The sequence below is a fragment of the Nuphar pumila genome, chromosome 8 (genome assembly GCF_984573655.1).
Source record: "Nuphar pumila chromosome 8, dmNupPumi1.hap1.1, whole genome shotgun sequence".
Taxonomy (NCBI): domain Eukaryota; kingdom Viridiplantae; phylum Streptophyta; class Magnoliopsida; order Nymphaeales; family Nymphaeaceae; genus Nuphar; species Nuphar pumila.
In genome coordinates, this window is record NC_143256.1 from 111,521,941 (window position 1) to 111,539,821 (window position 17,881).

The 17,881-nt window shown below is 38.7% G+C and overlaps 1 protein-coding gene across 1 annotated transcript in view; it reads left to right on the forward strand.

The window, feature by feature from the left end:
* Positions 1 to 17,881, forward strand: part of LOC149830226 (uncharacterized) — a 109,682-nt gene that overhangs the window by 22,849 nt on the left and 68,952 nt on the right. The window contains exons 10-14 of the mRNA XM_090016393.1: positions 169 to 237; positions 322 to 367; positions 493 to 854; positions 12,604 to 12,683; positions 14,951 to 15,086. Coding sequence (XP_089872519.1) covers positions 169 to 237; positions 322 to 367; positions 493 to 854; positions 12,604 to 12,683; positions 14,951 to 15,086 — 693 coding nt within the window. The remainder of the gene's footprint in view (positions 1 to 168; positions 238 to 321; positions 368 to 492; positions 855 to 12,603; positions 12,684 to 14,950; positions 15,087 to 17,881) is intronic.

Here is a 17,881-nt window from a genome sequence, read left to right on the forward strand (position 1 = left end):
ATGTTGTCGTAGAACATGAGATAATGTAGTCGTATGATGTATTATTAACACATAAATGATAATTGTTAGCTTTATGTTCAAACAGTTGTATCTTGTTCTGCTGTTTATCATCAGCTTTCTAAAGTTCCTCTTTGTTTTGTGGATTCTGAATCAAACTGTTGGCTGTAGAGCATACTTCAGCTTCCAAACATATCAAGATCCATTGAAGTTTGGGATTTTCTGAGTGTTGACTCCCAGGTATGCTACATGACTTATCATCTATTATATCGCCTGTTTATAACAGAAGCAAGAAGTTTCTCAGTGCTCTTGGTTTCCTTGTAGACCTACATGTTTTCAAATTCTCTTTCAATTATTGAAACTTTTTCTGGTAAGTCTGACTCTTCTTAAGGGGCTATCACTTATCTTAATGGCTCTTTTCTTTCTTTCTTTTTTGCTCCTCTTTCTTTCACTCTACTTCTGATTAATCTGTTTGATCCCTGTGAACTATTGAAGTTGACCTGGATGACAGACCGCATGAGAATTTGAGAAAGGATCAGAGTTGCATAGATGAGAAAGTAAACCAAATGTCTGTGAGAGGAGAACATCCAGATACTCTAACAAAGGATCTAAGTGTACAGATGGAACACAGTTGCTTCTCAGATGATTCAAAATTGAAAACAGGAGAGTTTGAACAAAGTTCAGAAACAAACCTTAGGAAACAAATTGCAAATAAATTCACTTATCACTTGGATAGTGATTCTGACGGTGGGATTCCGAAGAATGGCTCTAGAAAATCTGATAAGGCTTCAACAAGTATGGCTAAAGACGTAGAGGTTCCAAGCGAAAGTGCTTCTGATCTGATGATTCCTACTGAGGTGATTGTCTCATTCAGTTTGATAGAGGATCAGTTTTCTTAATCTCATTCCTCATAGTTTGGTAGAGGATCAGCTTTCTTAATTGCTTGCGCAATTGAGGAAATGACTCTTGAAGTTTGCTATTTCTTTTGGCATTTACATTTTAATCTTTTACTTCTTAGTTTCTTGTAATTTAATTCGCCTTTTTGATAGTTTTTGTTTACAAAGTGATCTTCAAGTAAAATGAGAATGGAATTTCATTTGCTGATATGCCATGCTTTAGGTGGTGAGGCTCAATAGTTGAGTTTGTAAAGAAATCAAACTGCACAAGAGAGAGACCACAAAAGGCTATAGAGAGTGCATAACCACACGAGAAGCCACTAATGGGCAAGATACAATGTTCGCAAACAATAACATAAAAAATAAATAAACAATGTATTGATGAGATGTTAAAAAGCATTAAGGAAGAGGGACTAACACCCTCTATTTATACACCAAAGGAGACCAAGGCAGGGTTCCCATAGGGTCGTTGGGAGCTCCCCAACGGTCATATTTATGACCATTGGGGAGAGTCCCAACGACTCTGCATAGAGACCAAAAATCCCTTGATCAATAGAATAAAAGAAGAAATAAAAATAAAAATAAAAATAAATACAAAATAGTCCCTAGTGTACTATTCTAATTACATATGACAAAAAGACTAAAATACCCTTGTGGATTATGACAAATTACAATAACATATATATAGATGTATATATATAAATACATTTTAATACCCTCCCTCAAACTTACGGTGAGATCACCGAAAGTTTGTTCAGGAGAAAAATAAACCGAGGTGCAGGGAGAGATTTGGTAAAAAAATTTGCAAGTTGGTACTCCAATGTGACATACAACAATTCAATGGTTCATTTCAAATACTCATCACGCAATGTACTTTGTTCTTTCATGAAAGGTGTGATTACTTGCAATGTAAATTGCACATTTGTTGTCACAGCACATCTTCGAAGGTTTCTTGATGAAAACTCATATGTCTTGGAGAAGAGTCTTTAGCCATACTAGCTCTATTGTAGTTATAGTCATTGCTCGATGTTCTGCCTTAGTTGAAGACAATGAGACATGTTGTTTCTTGCACCTCCAAGAAATTAAAGAATCTTTTAAGAAAACCAATGGTTGAGATTCTATCATTCTGGGTTACCACTCGAGTCCGAACCTGAGGATGAGGAAAATGATAAGAAAAGCCCTTTTGAGATTGTGTTTTAAATATATCGAACAATTCTCGTAACTACACCCATGTACACTCTTGTAGGAGCATGCTGAAACTGACTTGCAGCATGGACTGCATGAGCAATATCAGGTCGGGTGATGGAGAGGTAGGTGAGAGATCCAATCAATTGACGATATAGAGTAGGATCTTCGAGCAATACACCATCTTCAAGTCTTAATTTGACATTTATGACTTCTGGGATCTCTACCTTATTTTTATCAGAAACTCTTGACCTAGCACATATGTCAGCAACCAATTTTATCTGAGAGGGAATATATCCTCTAGGTGAGTAGGCAACCTCAGTTTCTAAAAAACATCTCAAAAACCCCAAGTCAAACATATAATTTTTTTTCTTTAAAACAAATTTAATTTGAATAACCCCTTCTTTGCCATTTTCTGTGATGATCATGTCATCAACATATAGGAGTATCACAATCTTAGTATCTGTTTTCTTGACTAAAGAGCAGTGTCAGTATAACAAGAAATAAATCCCAAACCAATTAAAACATTACTAAATTTATCATACCAAGCTTTAGGATCTTGTTTAAGACCATACAATGCCTTTTTGAGCTTTAAAATTTTACCATTAATATTAACCTCCGGAAGAGGATCTATATAAACTTCCTCATACAATTCTTCATTTAAAAAGACATTTTTAACATGCAATTGATCAATTGGCCATTGTTGGATAGAGGCAATGTCAATTAAGGTTTGAACACTAGTCATCCTAGCGACAGGAACAAAGGTTTCCTCATAAACCTATTCCACATTCTTGAGCATATCTTTTTGCAACTAATCTTGCTTTATACCTTTATAAAGACCCGTCAATTTTAATTTTGACCTTAAACACTCATCTACGTCATGTAGGTTTCTTGCCTAGAAAAAGATTAACTATTTCCCAAGTGTTGGCTTTCCTAAGATCCATTTTCATTGCTTCATTTCAATAAGGATATTGTTTGACATCTTTATAATGAGATGGTTCATAATAAGAGTGCATAGTTATTAAATATGCTCTAAAATTGAGAGAAAAAAGAATCATAGGATACAAATCTATTAGGAGCATTAGAGATTTGATTAGATCTTCTAAGTTGGGATTCCTCTAAGGGTATGTTTTGAGAGAACTTGTCAATGGCATATGGATGATCACCTTGTCCACGCTGAGTATAAACATGCATATTATTGGATGCATCTTCAATTAAGCTTTCATTTTTATGACATACTTCATCAACAACCGGATGTTCATTACTAGAATCATCATTTAAACAAGAATCAAAAGCATCAATAGAGTCAAACTTACCATGCCTTGGTAAGAGATCAATTAAAAAGGTGTAGTCAACTTCTTTAGTTCCTTTATCAAATCCATTTTCATTTTCTAGGAAAGTGACGTCTTTATAAACATAAAGTTTATTGTTCTTTGAATCAAAACATCTATACCCTTTTTTATTTTACCCATATCCCAAGAAAACATACTCAATAGCTTTTGGAGATAGTTTATCATTTTTATGAGTAAGCATATAGCACTTACAACCAAAGATTCTTAGTCTTTTAAAATCGAGAGTCATTTTAAAAAGTTTTTCAAAAGCAATATATTTTGTAAAGAGGATGAAGGTATTCTATTTACTAAGTAAATTGAAGTTAAAATGGTTTTGGCCTAATTTTTTGGAATATCCCTAGAAATTATAAGAGTTGTAGAAGATGGACCGAGCCCTAGAGGGAGACGAGAAGAGAGAGAGAGAGAGAGAGAGAGAGAGAGAGAGGAGAGAGAGAGAGAGAGAGAGAGAGAGAGAGAGAGAGAGAGAGAGAGAGAGAGAGAGAGAGAGAGAGAGAGAGAAAGCTGCACAGAAAATCGAGAGCATCGTAATGTTATTAGGGCCTCTCTCTATGTTAAATAGAGAGAGGCTTAAAACATAATTACAAGAAAGCCCCATTATAAACGTAAAATTGCAAAAAGCATCTTACTATAAAATTACTTTACTTAAAACCACTTATTCTCAACACTCCCCCTCAAGCTGGAGCATAGATATCAATCATGCTCAGCTTGTCACAACATTTTGAGAAATTTGGTCTGGCAAGAGGTTTTGTGAACATATCTGCAACTTGGTCTTCCGACTTTAGATACTTGGTAGTGATATGACCAGCTTGAACCATATCCCTTACATAGTGACAATCAACTTCAATGTGCTTTGTTCTCTCATGAAATACAGGATTGTTCGCTATATATGTTGCAGCTTTGTTATCGCACATCATGGTCATGGGAGAGGAAACCTTCATCTGAAGATCAAGAAGAACAGTACGAACCCACATCAATTCAGCAGCTGTTTGGGCCATAGCCCGATATTCTGATTCTGCACTCGACCTAGAAACCACATTTTGTTTCTTACTTCTCCAAGAGATCAAGTTGTCTCCCAAGAACACACAAAATCCTGTGGTAGATTTTCTATCCACTACAGATCCTGCATAGTCAGCATCAGAATAGGCCATTATCTCTAGAGGTCCACCTTTCCTGAACAATAACCCCTTTCCAGGGGAAGATTTTAGATATCTGAGAATCATAATAGCTGCATTCCAGTGTACCTCAGTTGGTTTGTCCATAAACTGACTAACTTTACTTACTGCTAAAGCAATATCCGGCCTGGTCACAGTTACATACAGTAGTTTCCCTACTAGGGAGCGATAGCTTTTGCTATCAACTAGTTTTGACCCTTCTTCAAACAACTGAACTTTATGGTCCATGGGAATATTTGCTGGTTTAGCTCCCAACATTCCTGTTTCCTTTAATAAGTCAAGAACATACTTCCGTTGAGACAAAACCATCCCTTCACGGCTCCTGGCAACTTCTATACCCAGAAAATACCTGAGTGAACCAAGATCTTTTGTAACAAAGTGTTTTTGAAGATGAGCCTTTGTGGCTTCAATAGCTTTCACATCATCGCCTGTAAGAATGATGTCATCCACATATACCACCATAACAACTATGCCAGAGCTAGTTTTCTTTATAAATAGTGTATGATCCGCTGCTGACCTATTAAAGCCAAAACGTGACATCACTTCAAACAACTTTTGAAACCATGCACGGGGACTTTGTTTCAAGCCATAAATCGCCTTTTTCAATCTACACACCTTCTGACACTCCCCCTCAACCTCGAATCCTGGAGGTTGTTGCATGTAGACAGTCTCAGATAAGTCCCCATATAGAAATGCATTTTTCACATCTAATTGGGACAAGCTCCAACCATGCTGAACAGCTACTGAGAGAACAAGACGAATGATACCCATCCGTGCAACCGGAGAAAAGGTTTCAAAGAAATCAATACCATATGTCTGAGTATACCCTTTGGCTACTAATCTGGCCTTGTACCTTTCAAGTGAACCATCCGATTTGTATTTGATAGTATATACCCATTTACATCCAACAATGTCAGCATCCGCTGAGGAATCAACTAGATCCCATGTATGCTGAGATAGTAAGGCATCCATTTCTTCTTGCATAGCCAGCTTCCATCGAGAATCAAGCTCTGCCTGCTGATAGTTCAAAGGAATAGTTTCAGCAGATAAAGCTGAAATAAAAGATTTCATCTGATTTCCAATTCTAGCTTCGGAAACAAACTGAGAAATGGGATATAATGTACATTGTCGTATCCCCTTTCGTAGAGCAATCAGCCTGTTATCATCATGAAGATCACTATTGTCAGTAGAACGTACCTCAAGGGAAGAAGAAGATGGAGGCGCTTGTGGAGGTGGAACTCTACGCACATATACCAATGGAGGATTATGAAATCGGGAAGAGGATGAAGTGTGGTTCGGGAATGAGGGCACGGATTCCAAAGGAAAAGGAGGTATAGGTAATGGACAAGATTCAGTGTGATCAACCTGCAGCGGGGAACCGGTACTAGAGTAATATGGAGTGGATTCCAAGAAAGATACATCCGCACTGACATACTCTCGGCGAGAAGTAGGATCATAACATCGATATCCCTTTTGATTTTTGGGATAACCGATAAATATGCATTTTGTAGCTTAAGCAGCTAATTTATCACGGTCAGGACCAAGTTTGTGTACAAAACAAACACATCCAAATACTTTGGGCGAGAGGGAGAAGAGGGGGGTATTGGGTTTTAGGATATGAATTGGAATTTGATCACCCACAGAAGAGGAAGGCATGCGGTTGATCAGATAGCAAGCAGTTGTAATTGCATCTCCCCAGTATAACGCAGAAACATTAGATTGAATCATAATGGTCCTGGCAACATCAAGTAGGTGACGATGTTTTCGCTCAGCCACCCCATTCTGTTGAGATGAATAGGCACAAAAAGTTTGTGGTTGGATGCCATTATCTTGGTAAAACTGTAACAAATTGTGTGATTTAAACTCGAGCATTATCAGTGCGAACAATCTTGACACTAGATTCAAACTGAGTTTTTATTTCAAGAATTAAAGATTTGATAATACTGGGAACTTCAGATCGTTCCTTTAGTAAAAACACCCATGACAACTTAGAGAAATCATCAACAATAACTAAATAGTATCGACACTGAGTCCTAGTAGGAATCTTACTAGGACCCCATACATCTGCATGAAGAAGTTCAAAGACTTTATTACTAGACTGACTCTGACTCGAAGGAAACGAACTTCGATGATGCTTGCCCAGCTGACATGCTTCACACTGGAAGGATGTGGTGGAAGAAATCTGAGGAAAGACCAAACGGAGCTTTGACAATGAAGGATGACCAAGACGACGATGCCACTGAGCAGGACTGAATGAATGTTCCACTGCAGCATGAACAGTACCCATTGGATGATGTAGGTAGTAAATTCCATTTTCTTCATAGCCTCCACCAATCTTCTTCCCCGTCAGCAAATCCTGAAAATGACAACCCATTGGATCAAATATTACTCTACAGTTTTGTTCTTTTACAAGGCAGCTAACAGAAAGTAAACTTTGAGGAAATTTTGGAGCATGAAGAGCATTTTTCAACTGTAATGAGGAGGATATAGAAATATTTCCCTGACCAACAACCGAGGAGGTGCTCCCATCGGCTAATGAGACTCCAAGCTGGGCCTTAATACCCTTTAGTTCTGAAAAGACAAGTGAATTTCCACACAAATGTCTGGATGCACCAGAATCAATAATCCACTTACTGTCAGTCGGATGAAGAAGATTTCCGGTTGAATAGGCAACACCAGCAATAGGAGAGGTAGAACTCAAAGGACGAAGAGCTATCAGCTCATCGTACTCAGCACGACTGAGGGTGATACTACTGTCACTTGCAGAGATATTTTCCTGTGCCTTTGTTGCCTCGAGAGTAGTAACATGTGCTTTAGGAGCATATGACTTTGATGAAGAGGAGGTTGGTCGACCATGCTTATCCCAGCAACGATCTTCTAAATGTCCAGATTTTCCATAGAATGTACATTGAAGCTTTCCTCTGCCGCCCATACCTCGTCCACGACCTCGTCCTCTGATGTTCTGAAGATTTCCACGTCCATAACCAGATGAGACAACCAAGGCAGATGACTGAGTCACAGGCTGAGAATGTGGAAGAGATATCGCAAGTCTGCTCAGACGATTATATGCCTCAGCAAGAGTAGGTACATCCGAACCAGTCAGCATTTGGACTTTGGCAACAGAGAAATCTGAAGATAAACCTGTAAGAAACCTGGCAACCATAGTTTGTTCTTGATGATCCTTTTGTTTCGAACAACAGAGGGGTCTGTGAGCATTAAGTCTTTCAAACGCAGCTTTTACAGAGGCATAGTACTGGGCCAAGGTTTGATCTCCCTGCTGTAAATTATATATTTCTTGTTCGACTTGTAGGATACGACTCACATTAGTCTCTTGTGAGTATGTATCTCGGAGATTGTCCCACATCTGTTTAGCTGTATTATAGTAAATTAAACCATCTGCAATATGGGGTTCGACACTATTCATAATCCATGACATAACTATGTCATTATCTTCATCCCAGGTAACATATTTTCCCACCTTTTCAGTGGGTTCCACTTCCAACAAGATATGTTTTCGACGATGTCCAGATATCGACATCATAAATGTTCTGGACCACCTGGCATAGTTAGTCTCATTCAACCTAACAGACGAGCCGTACGAAAATGGATTGGCAAATGCCTTATATTCTCCAATATTTTCCAATTTTGAATCACATTTCGAAGTTTCAGCCATACTTCTAATTTCAAAACAAATAGACAGCCTCCAATCAGAAACAGGGATAACCGTGTGTTACACTCACACACCAACTGATAATACAATCAGCAACTGTTCCCACACGAACAAAACAAAACAAACCCCACGACAGTAGTGAGCAGCAGCCCACAAACAGAAAACAAAATTTCAGCACATCAGTGAATCACGACTAACAGAACTTTATAACACCACTACGTGTTGGAGTGCTGTTTCCAAAACAAAAAAAAAGAAGTCATGACATGACACCACAAAAAAAACACTCAGGACCCAAAAATCAGGGTATCACGGCTGAGATAGAAGCACTGATTTCTTTTAAACATTCTCAGCAGGTTAGAAGGCAAAGATAGTAACCCACAGAAACTGACGTGGGTCAGTGCACACTGTACCGATGTCCACGATATCAAGATCTCACGCAAATTAAAAAAATAGGGCCCCAACCATATGTAGAACCACCAACAGCAGGAAAACTCCCAACAGCAATCATCCACGATATCAAGATCTTCACGAAAGAAAAAACAACAAGGCCCCAACTATATGTAGAATCACCAACAGCAAGCACACGCCTAACAGCAATCAAACTCCCAGCGTGGGTAGTTACCAGAATCACGGCAGGAACTACCAACGATACAAAATCCACAGCAGGCATCCACGACCAGCAGCATGCCCAGATCTGTCATCAGATCTTAAAAAAAAATAATTTAAATCGCTGACCTGATTAGAAAAACTACACATTGGATCGAGGTTTGATCACGCTCAAGAAAGCCTCCACGATCGACTGTGCTTTGATCTCACTCGATCACTTACCCACGTCACAGTCGATACCAACGTCACAGTTGATCACGCTTCCACGATCGGCCAAGCTTTGATACCATGTAGAAGATGGACCGAGCCCTAGAGGGAGACGAGAAGAGAGAGAGAGAGAGGGAGAGAGAGAGAGAGAAAGCTGCACAGAAAATCGAGAGCATCGTAATGTTATTAGGGCCTCTCTCTATGTTAAATAGAGAGAGGCTTAAAACATAATTACAAGAAAGCCCCATTATAAACGTAAAATTGCAAAAAGCATCTTACTATAAAATTACTTTACTTAAAACCACTTATTCTCAACAAGAGTCCTAGCGATTTCTATTGTATGTCTATGTTTTCTTTCTACTAACCCATTTTGTTGAGGGCTTCTAGGACAAGTCCTTTGATAACAAATGTCATTTTGTTTTAAGTAATTTTGAAAATCATTTGACATATATTCTCCTCCCGAATCAGACCTAAGAATAGATATATTACTAATAAATTGATTTTTAATCATTATATGAAATTATTTAAAAAAGAACACATCGAATTTAAGATTTAGAAAGTAAATCCATATGTATCTAGTGAAATCATCAACAAAAATAACATAATAGGAGTAACTTCCTTTCGATATGACCGGTGAAGGGCCCCATATGTCTGAATGCACTAGTTTAAATGGATGAGCAAAAATGAAAGATCTTTGAGGAAAAGTAATAGCTTTTATTTTTAAAAAACTATAATTTTTACAAGATATATAATTTTCATTATAAATTTTTTTCAAAAAAGAAAAAAAGATACATCTACTAGGATGCCCAAGTCTCTTATGTCAGGTATCAATACTTTTTTCTTGTATATAATTACAAAAATGACTTGGGTTGAAGAGTAAAAAAGTCCATAAAGTAAAGATCGCCTGTCCTATGGCCTTGCCCAATCAGTTTACCTGACTGAAGATCCTGCACGGTGCAATCTTTAAATGAGAATAAAAATTTGCACATATGGTCAAAAATTCGAAAGATATAAAAAATATTTAAATTTAATTTTGGAACAACCCTTATTTTTGGAACAAGAAATTTTTGAATAAAAAATTCCAATACTATTTATTTTTAAAGAAGTTTCAGCGATCGTTGAAACATAAGATGCAATAGGTTTAGTGCAAATTTCGGAAAGGGCATTCTCATGAGGGGGTCATATGAAAGGAAGCACCCGAGTCAAGAATCCATATACTTGGAGGAGATAAAGAAGATGCAATAGTAGCACTCAAAGTAGAGGATGATTTAAGAAGTTGTAGTGCCTCTGATATCTTACTAAGCGTGTCTTTCATATCTCCTCCATTTTTATTTGATTCTTCATTTTTGGGTGTGATTTCTCCAACCGAATCAATTTTTACTTTAAGTTTTGGGCAAACCAATTTAATATGTCCTGGTTCATTACAAAAATGACAAATAATGCCCTTCCTATATCTACTATTATAGTTATTTTGGCTTACAAAATGAGGGGGCCTATAAGTCCTTACATTGTTTCCCGGCCTAGTAGCAGCCAAAACATCTTCACCCTTAGTAGTCATGCCAAGACGAGTCTCTTCTTGTCATACCTTGGTAGGAGCATCTTTAAGAGGAAAATCCGAAGTCCTATGAAGAAAAGAGGACCACACTTGTTCAAATTTTGGCCTTAGGCCATGAAGGAATTGGAAGAAGTGTTCTCTCTCAACTTGCATTCTTCTAAGCTCAACATCTTATGGGGCTACCCATTTTGGCTCAAGGATAGCTAATTCGTCCCAAATAGGAGACAAAGCACTAAAAAATCACTGACATTCATGTTCCCTTGGTTAGTGGTTCTAATTTTATCTTATATAAAATATTGTCTAACACGATATTTTTTGGTATACATACCCTTAAGAAAGAGTCAAACATCATTGGCTTTTTTAAATTTAGCAATGTTGGCACATATTTTTATGTCAATATTGTTCATGAACCAAGCTAAAATCTTAAAATGGATGCTTTTCCAATCTTTTACCTTTAATTGATGTTCGTGAATAGCTTTAACTCGATCATCTCCATCAAGGACCTTCTCAACACCTCATTCGATTTTGGTGAACTTCAAAGAGGGTTCAAGAGTAATACCCACCACGAATATCCAGAGTTTCTTGCTTTTGAGGTGATTCTCCGAATCTCCATTGCCGAGGCTCACATCATGTAGTTGGATCTCTTGAGTTTAAAAGAGAGCTCAACTCTTGATTCATGCTCCATGACAAACAATAAGAAGTGGACAAAGGAAAAGATAGAGCCAATGAGGAAGCCAAACACTTTAATCACAAGCACATGAACAATTGTTATCACAAACAAGTCTTCCAAGATCACAAGAACCCAAAGAGCTCTGATACCATGTAATCTCAAAGTGCATAAGAGAGATACCGAACAAGAAGCCACTAATGGGCACGATACAATATTCACAAACAAGGACATAAAATAAAAATAAACAATGTATTGATGAGATGCTAAAAAGCATCAAGTAAGGGGCTAACACCCTCTATTTATACACCAAAGGAGACCAAGGGGCGCTCTCATAGAGCCGTTGGGAGCTCCCCAATGACTATGTAGAGACCAAAAAGCCCTTGGTCAATAGAATAAAAGGAAAAATATAAAAAAATACAAAAATACAAAATAGTCCCTAGTGTACTATTCTAATTACATATGACAAAAAGAGTAAAATACCCTTGTGAATTATGAAAAATTACAATAACATATATAAGTGAAAATATCTCAAAAAAGGAGATAAAGTGTGCTATAAGCACACCACCACCAATAGGTATGTGCGCAAATGCACAAGAACACTTAGAACAAATGTACACAAAGGTACAATAAAGAAATGCAAATGCACAAAGGCATACAAAATATAAAGAATTTTTATTGAGAAGAATGGAGAATAAAAGCTCCAAGAAGTGAGAAATACAAAGGGGGATCTCCTCTATTTATAAGAAGTAATGAGCCTTGGAGGGGCTCCACTAGCTGTTGGAGCCCCTCCAACGGTTAGAATTCTAACCGTTGGAGGGGCCCAACAGCTAGTGTTGAGCCCCCTCCAAGTTGACCTTAGTCAACGAAAAATAAAAGAAAAAAAGAAAATGAAATGAAAAGAAAAGAAAAGAAAAGAAAAGAAAAGAAAAGAAAAGAAAAGAAGTAAAAAATATTACAACATATTCATAGTTATGAATATGCGCAAAAGGGGGGAAAAGACTATAATACCCTTGTGGGCTTTACAAAAAGATATTTACATATATCTAAAGATGGATACATATACATATATATAACATATATATATGTATATGTATCCCTCTTTAGATATATGTAAATATATATATACAAAAGAGAGATACATTTTAACAATATATACATACATAGATGTATATATTATATAAATACACTTTAAAAGAGTTTTCTTAATTTTCTCAAATAATTTTAATTTGGTGCATGAAACTATAGCTATTGTTATGTTGGAAATATACACTGATTTCTTGATGTCCAATGCAGTGGGTTCCTCCTAATTTAAGTGTCCCCATATTGGATCTGGTGGATGTCATATTCCAGCTTCAGGATGGTGGTTGGATAAGGTAATGTGCTTCTAAAATAATTGTATCTTATTTGTTGTTTGAATTTTGATATGAGCTTGTGGTGTATTCTGTGCTATGATTTTTTTTTTGAAAAATTTACAAGAACCCACCTAATTTTTGCCTTATTTACAAACACCTACCTAACCTTTGAAATATTACAAAAGGCCGCTTGGGTTTAAAAAGTAATTCTCAAACACACGCTTGAGCGAACTTTAGTCTTTTGACCCTGGTCAAACCTTGCGTATCCATTGTAAATTGACATGTTTACCCATTCCTTGTCCCTTTCATCATAATCCCCGTCTCTTATGGCACATTTAGCCACCAAAGACTCACCATCAAATCCAGGTCAAGCCTCTTGTTGCCGGAATGCATGCACAGGTACCTTGCTGGAATCCCTTCTCCCTCTGCTTGGACCAATCTCACCAGCCATTATTTTCAGATGTGGGATTGAGGAACTGATTGAGTTCTTTCTGCATTTGGGACTAAGAAATTGGTTGTTGAGTGCTTTTTTTATCTTCTTTTGGAGAGAGAGAGAAAGAGAGAGAAACCCTATGGTGATCGAAGGGTAGTGAAGTCTCAGATCATTATTGCAGCAGAAGCTCAGTGGCAATCAAAGTGAGGCTAATATCCAATCATTATGCTGCAGTGGAACCCTCGTTTTAACCCATGGGAGAGAAGGGAATGATGAAGACCTGTAAAAGGGGTAAAAATGTTAGTTTGCATTAGGTAACCAGGGTTTGACTAGGGTTAAAAGACTGGTTGGGAGAAGCGGGTCTTTGAGAATTAGTTTCTAAACTGAACTGTCTTTGTAATATTTCAAAGGTTAGACATGTGTTTGTAAATAGTGCAAAGGTTGGGTGGGTATTTGTAAATTTTACCTTTTTTTTCTGTTTGTTTTTAAAATGCAACACTTAGTGCACAAATTTCATACACATGCAGACCAGCAAACTTGGTTGTATGTTACATACTTTGAGATTCTTTTGTTTCATGTTGTGTGTATCTTCTTAGTACATTGTTTGGTGTGCAGCTTCTGTCAGGCATCTGTTAGCACGTGCTTCATAGGCTGAAGCTCTTTGATATTCAGCAATTTTACTTTCATTTCCTTTTAATTTAGCTTTCTTCTTTTTGGCCTTGTTATGATATCCTCCAAGTTATCTATTTCTTCAGTAAGAGGATGTTTACCTGGCTCCTAAGCTTATGTTGGTTGGATCACCATCTGGCTTGTCACTCTTGAAAGTTTGAAACTGACAGCTAAGATGTATTTAGTACCATAGTCACAAATATCAGTGATATTTTGAAAATATTACGATAATATCTCGGTAGATTCACAAAATGATATTAAAGCCAAATCTAGTGATAGTTTGAAAATATCAGAAACTTATATATAGCTGTCACATGGGTGCGGGTGCGGGTGAGGGGGTGCGGCACTTTCAAAAAACCTGGGTGCGGGGGTGCAGCAAAAATATATAAAATATATATATATATATATATATATATATAAAGTCCAAAAGTTGGACATAAATGACCCTGGGTGCGTTGACTGCACCCAGGGTCAGGTTGACTGCATCGGGTGCGGGTGTGACACGGGTGCGGCACCTAGTTGGAGAATCCCTGTGACATATAGGGCAAAAAAAATTTTCTTGGCAATTTTTTTTTTAAGTCCGAAAATTGGACTAAAATGACCCTGGGTGCGTTGACCGCACCCGGTGCTGCACCCACACCCGCGTCGCGTCGACGCGGGTGCGGCATCCTGCTAGCCGAATCCCTGTGACATAGATATATAGTGATATTATCACAATAATATCACAGTATTATCATGTCATGATATTATCAGTTTTATTTTTTTTTACTTCTATATCTTAAATATGTTTTTCTTCTTTGTTTTATACTTTATACATATTTCTTTTATTATGTGTATTTTATTATGTAAACATGCTGTTTTCTTACTTATTTCTGCTATTTTGTATATTTTTTACAGTTTTTAAGTGCTGAGTTTTTCCTGAGATTTATCAACTAAACCTATATTATTGCAAGAAATTGCCTTGCCAACATATAGTTGACCGGTATTTGTGACTGTTTAGTACCAATATTTCCTTGAAACATCTCTTGCAAAAAGAAAAAGATAATTCATTGAAGGTATATGATCATGGCACTGGTTTTCACTATTATTATGTGCATGCAAGCACATGCATGCGTGTGTGTTTATGATAATTGGTGTGATAAATCAGCTGAAATTAGTCCTTGTGGTTGATTGACATTTAAAACAGGCGTCAGGCATTTTGGGTTGCCAAACAGGTATTGCAGCTTGGGATGGGTGATGCTTTTGATGATTGGTTGATTGAGAAAATCCAACTTCTGAGGAAGGGTTCTGTGATTGCCTCGGGAATCATGCGAATTGAACAGGTACTTGGTCAATTTTTTTGTGATTTTCTCATCACGTGATTTTATGCATTTTAAAGCTGTGTTGATTCAAGCCACAATTATCATTCTTGTGACATTCTCTGCAGAGGAATATATCGTGGCATTTTTCTGCAAAAATAATAAAAATAAAGAAAACTTACCAAAATAAACTTTGTAAAATCGCCTGAAATCATGATTGTTCAGAAGAGGTAATAAATTGAATGTACCATGTTTCTCTTGGGTTATTTAGCTTTTTGGTTAAAATGTCATGATAAGATCATGATGAGTTCAATTTGTCACTGATACCTTATGTACAACATCCAATTGCATTTTGAAACTGGTATGCAAAGTTCTAAACTTCTGGATAAGGGATGACGGATGCCTTATCTTAACCTTCAATTTTAGCTGTGTAATGAGTACATGTTTAAATTTTGCTCTACACATTTTCTTTGGTTTTACATTGATGTGAAGTTTTCTTTTCGTTTTTTTTCATAAGCATTACCTCCATTTCCAAGTTCTTTCTGTAAAATTTGTTAGAACTCATGTAAAGAAAGCATATGTAGTTAGGCCTCATTTGAAATTGATAAACAAAAATATGTACTTGGATGTATGGATCTGAAACAGTTTGTCATAGTATAGTATACACCAGACCACCCCTCTTCCCGAAACCTTCATGCAGACTACTTTAGATCGATGATGACCTGTGTAACAACTTAAAAAAACAAAATTGTATTGATTCGAGCCGGATTCGGACCCGAGCCGGACCACCGCCTCTCGCAGTCATTAAAGACAACGAGGCAGGTGGGAGGAGGGTTACGAAACCCCCCTCACCGCCTTTCCCCTCTGCTCTCTCGTCTCTCTCCCTTACCCTCTCGCTCGTCCACTGTCACCGACGCCGGCGACCTCCGACAGCCCGCCGCCAACGACATCGGCGACCCCCTTCCTTAAGACGAGCTTCCCTCCGGCGACCACCAGGTATGCCTTTCTCCCCCTTTTCTCTTCCCTTTTGCCGCCTCTTCTCCCTCTTTTCTATTCTTCTCCCTGTCATCGACAGACGGGGGCAAAGCCCCTTCCCGTCGGTTGTTTACGACGGGGAAGGGCCGTGCGACAGGGGTTTTAGCCCCACCTGTTGCCGATAGGTCGGCAGGGGTAAAACCCCTACCGCCTGTGAGGAGGGTTCCGGGAGGGGGTTTTGGGGCCCCTGCATGCCCTTTTGACTCTACCAGGGAGGGTCGAGACCCCTCCCTGCCTCCTGTTCCTCTAAGGAACCGAGTCCCTGTCTCGTTTCCTGTTAAGCAAATCGACAGGGGCCTTTGGCCCCTGCCTCCTCTCCCAAAGGTCGCAGGGGGCTATTGGCCCCTGCGTCTCTCTGTCTTTGCTTATTTTCCTGGCAGGGGCCATCGGCCTCTTCCCTGTTTTTTATTTATTCCAGTAGGGGCCAAAGGCCCCTGCCTTTTTTTTTGTTGCTATTCCAGCAGGGGTTGAAGGTCTCTGCGCCTTTTACTGTTCCAGCAGGGGCCATCGGCCCCCGCCCTTTTTGTTGTTCCAGCAGGAGCCATCGGCCCCCGCCCTTTTTATTGTTCCAGCAGGAGCCATCGGCCCCCGCCCTTTTTATTGTTCCAGCAGGAGCCATCGGCCCCTGCCCTTTGTACTTTCTCAGCAGGGGCCGATGGCCCCCTGCTTTTCTTTTCTTTTAAGATTTCCAACAGGGGCCTTCGGCCTCTGTCTTTTTAAAATAACCAGCGGGGGCCGATGTCCCCTGCACCTGTTCTTTGGCAGCAGAGCTGTTCGGCCCTGCCCCGACCCTATGTATTGGAGAAGTTGAGTCTTCTCCTTATTTTTGCTTTTGTCTTGACTGCGTGTTAATATCGCATAATTGCAGCTACGACGGATCCCGCTCGCGCTCCGCGACCCGAGCCGTCAATCATGTACACCCGCAGACGCCAGCAAGCTTGCAACTCTCCGAGGTAGGGGAAGATTGCACAAAAGACTTAGATAATTGAATTAAGTTTAATTAAACTAAAAATGATCATTTAATAAATATATATACAAATATATATATATATATATATATATATATATATTTATGTATACAAGTATGCACTTAACTCAAGGACGCGGTTTCGCGATCCTTGCCCTTTACCTTCTATCAGTTTTTACTTGCCGTCGCGCATCGCGTCGAGGTTTTTCCGTTGCACTCCTGCTTACAGTTTTTACTTGTCGTTGTGCGTTGTGTCGAGGTTTTTGGGTTGCACTCCTGCTTATAGTCTTTACTTGTCGTTATGCGTTGTGTCGAGGTTTTGTGTTGCACTTCTGCTTACCGCTTTACCTTGCCGTCGCGCTTTGCACCTAGGCCCTTGCTTTTACATATGTGTTGGTATTGCCTTGCTATTGCAGATGACGTGCATGTTCTTGCTCTTTGCGTATGCCTTAAAGGCATCCTCATGGAGGATGCAAGGGGCATTTACCACTCTCTCTTGCGACGAGAGTTGAGTTGGGAGCTAGCATTACATTCTCGTCTAAGGAGAGGGATACCTTGTAAGGATCCTGACTCTTCGAGTATGCAGTCCTGCAGACGAGTTGGGGTTCGAGCGGACTACTTAGCAGGGGTTCTGTTGATAAACCTGTATCCCGTCCGTCGAGGCTGGTATCGAGTCATGTGAGGCATGTAGATACCCCGATAGCGGATGAGATTCTAGAAAATAGCATGCATAATGTTGGCACAAGGTACTGCTGTTTCAAAACATAAAGAATGTCAAAAGTAAAGTTGATAAACATTACATCTTTGTGAAACACTC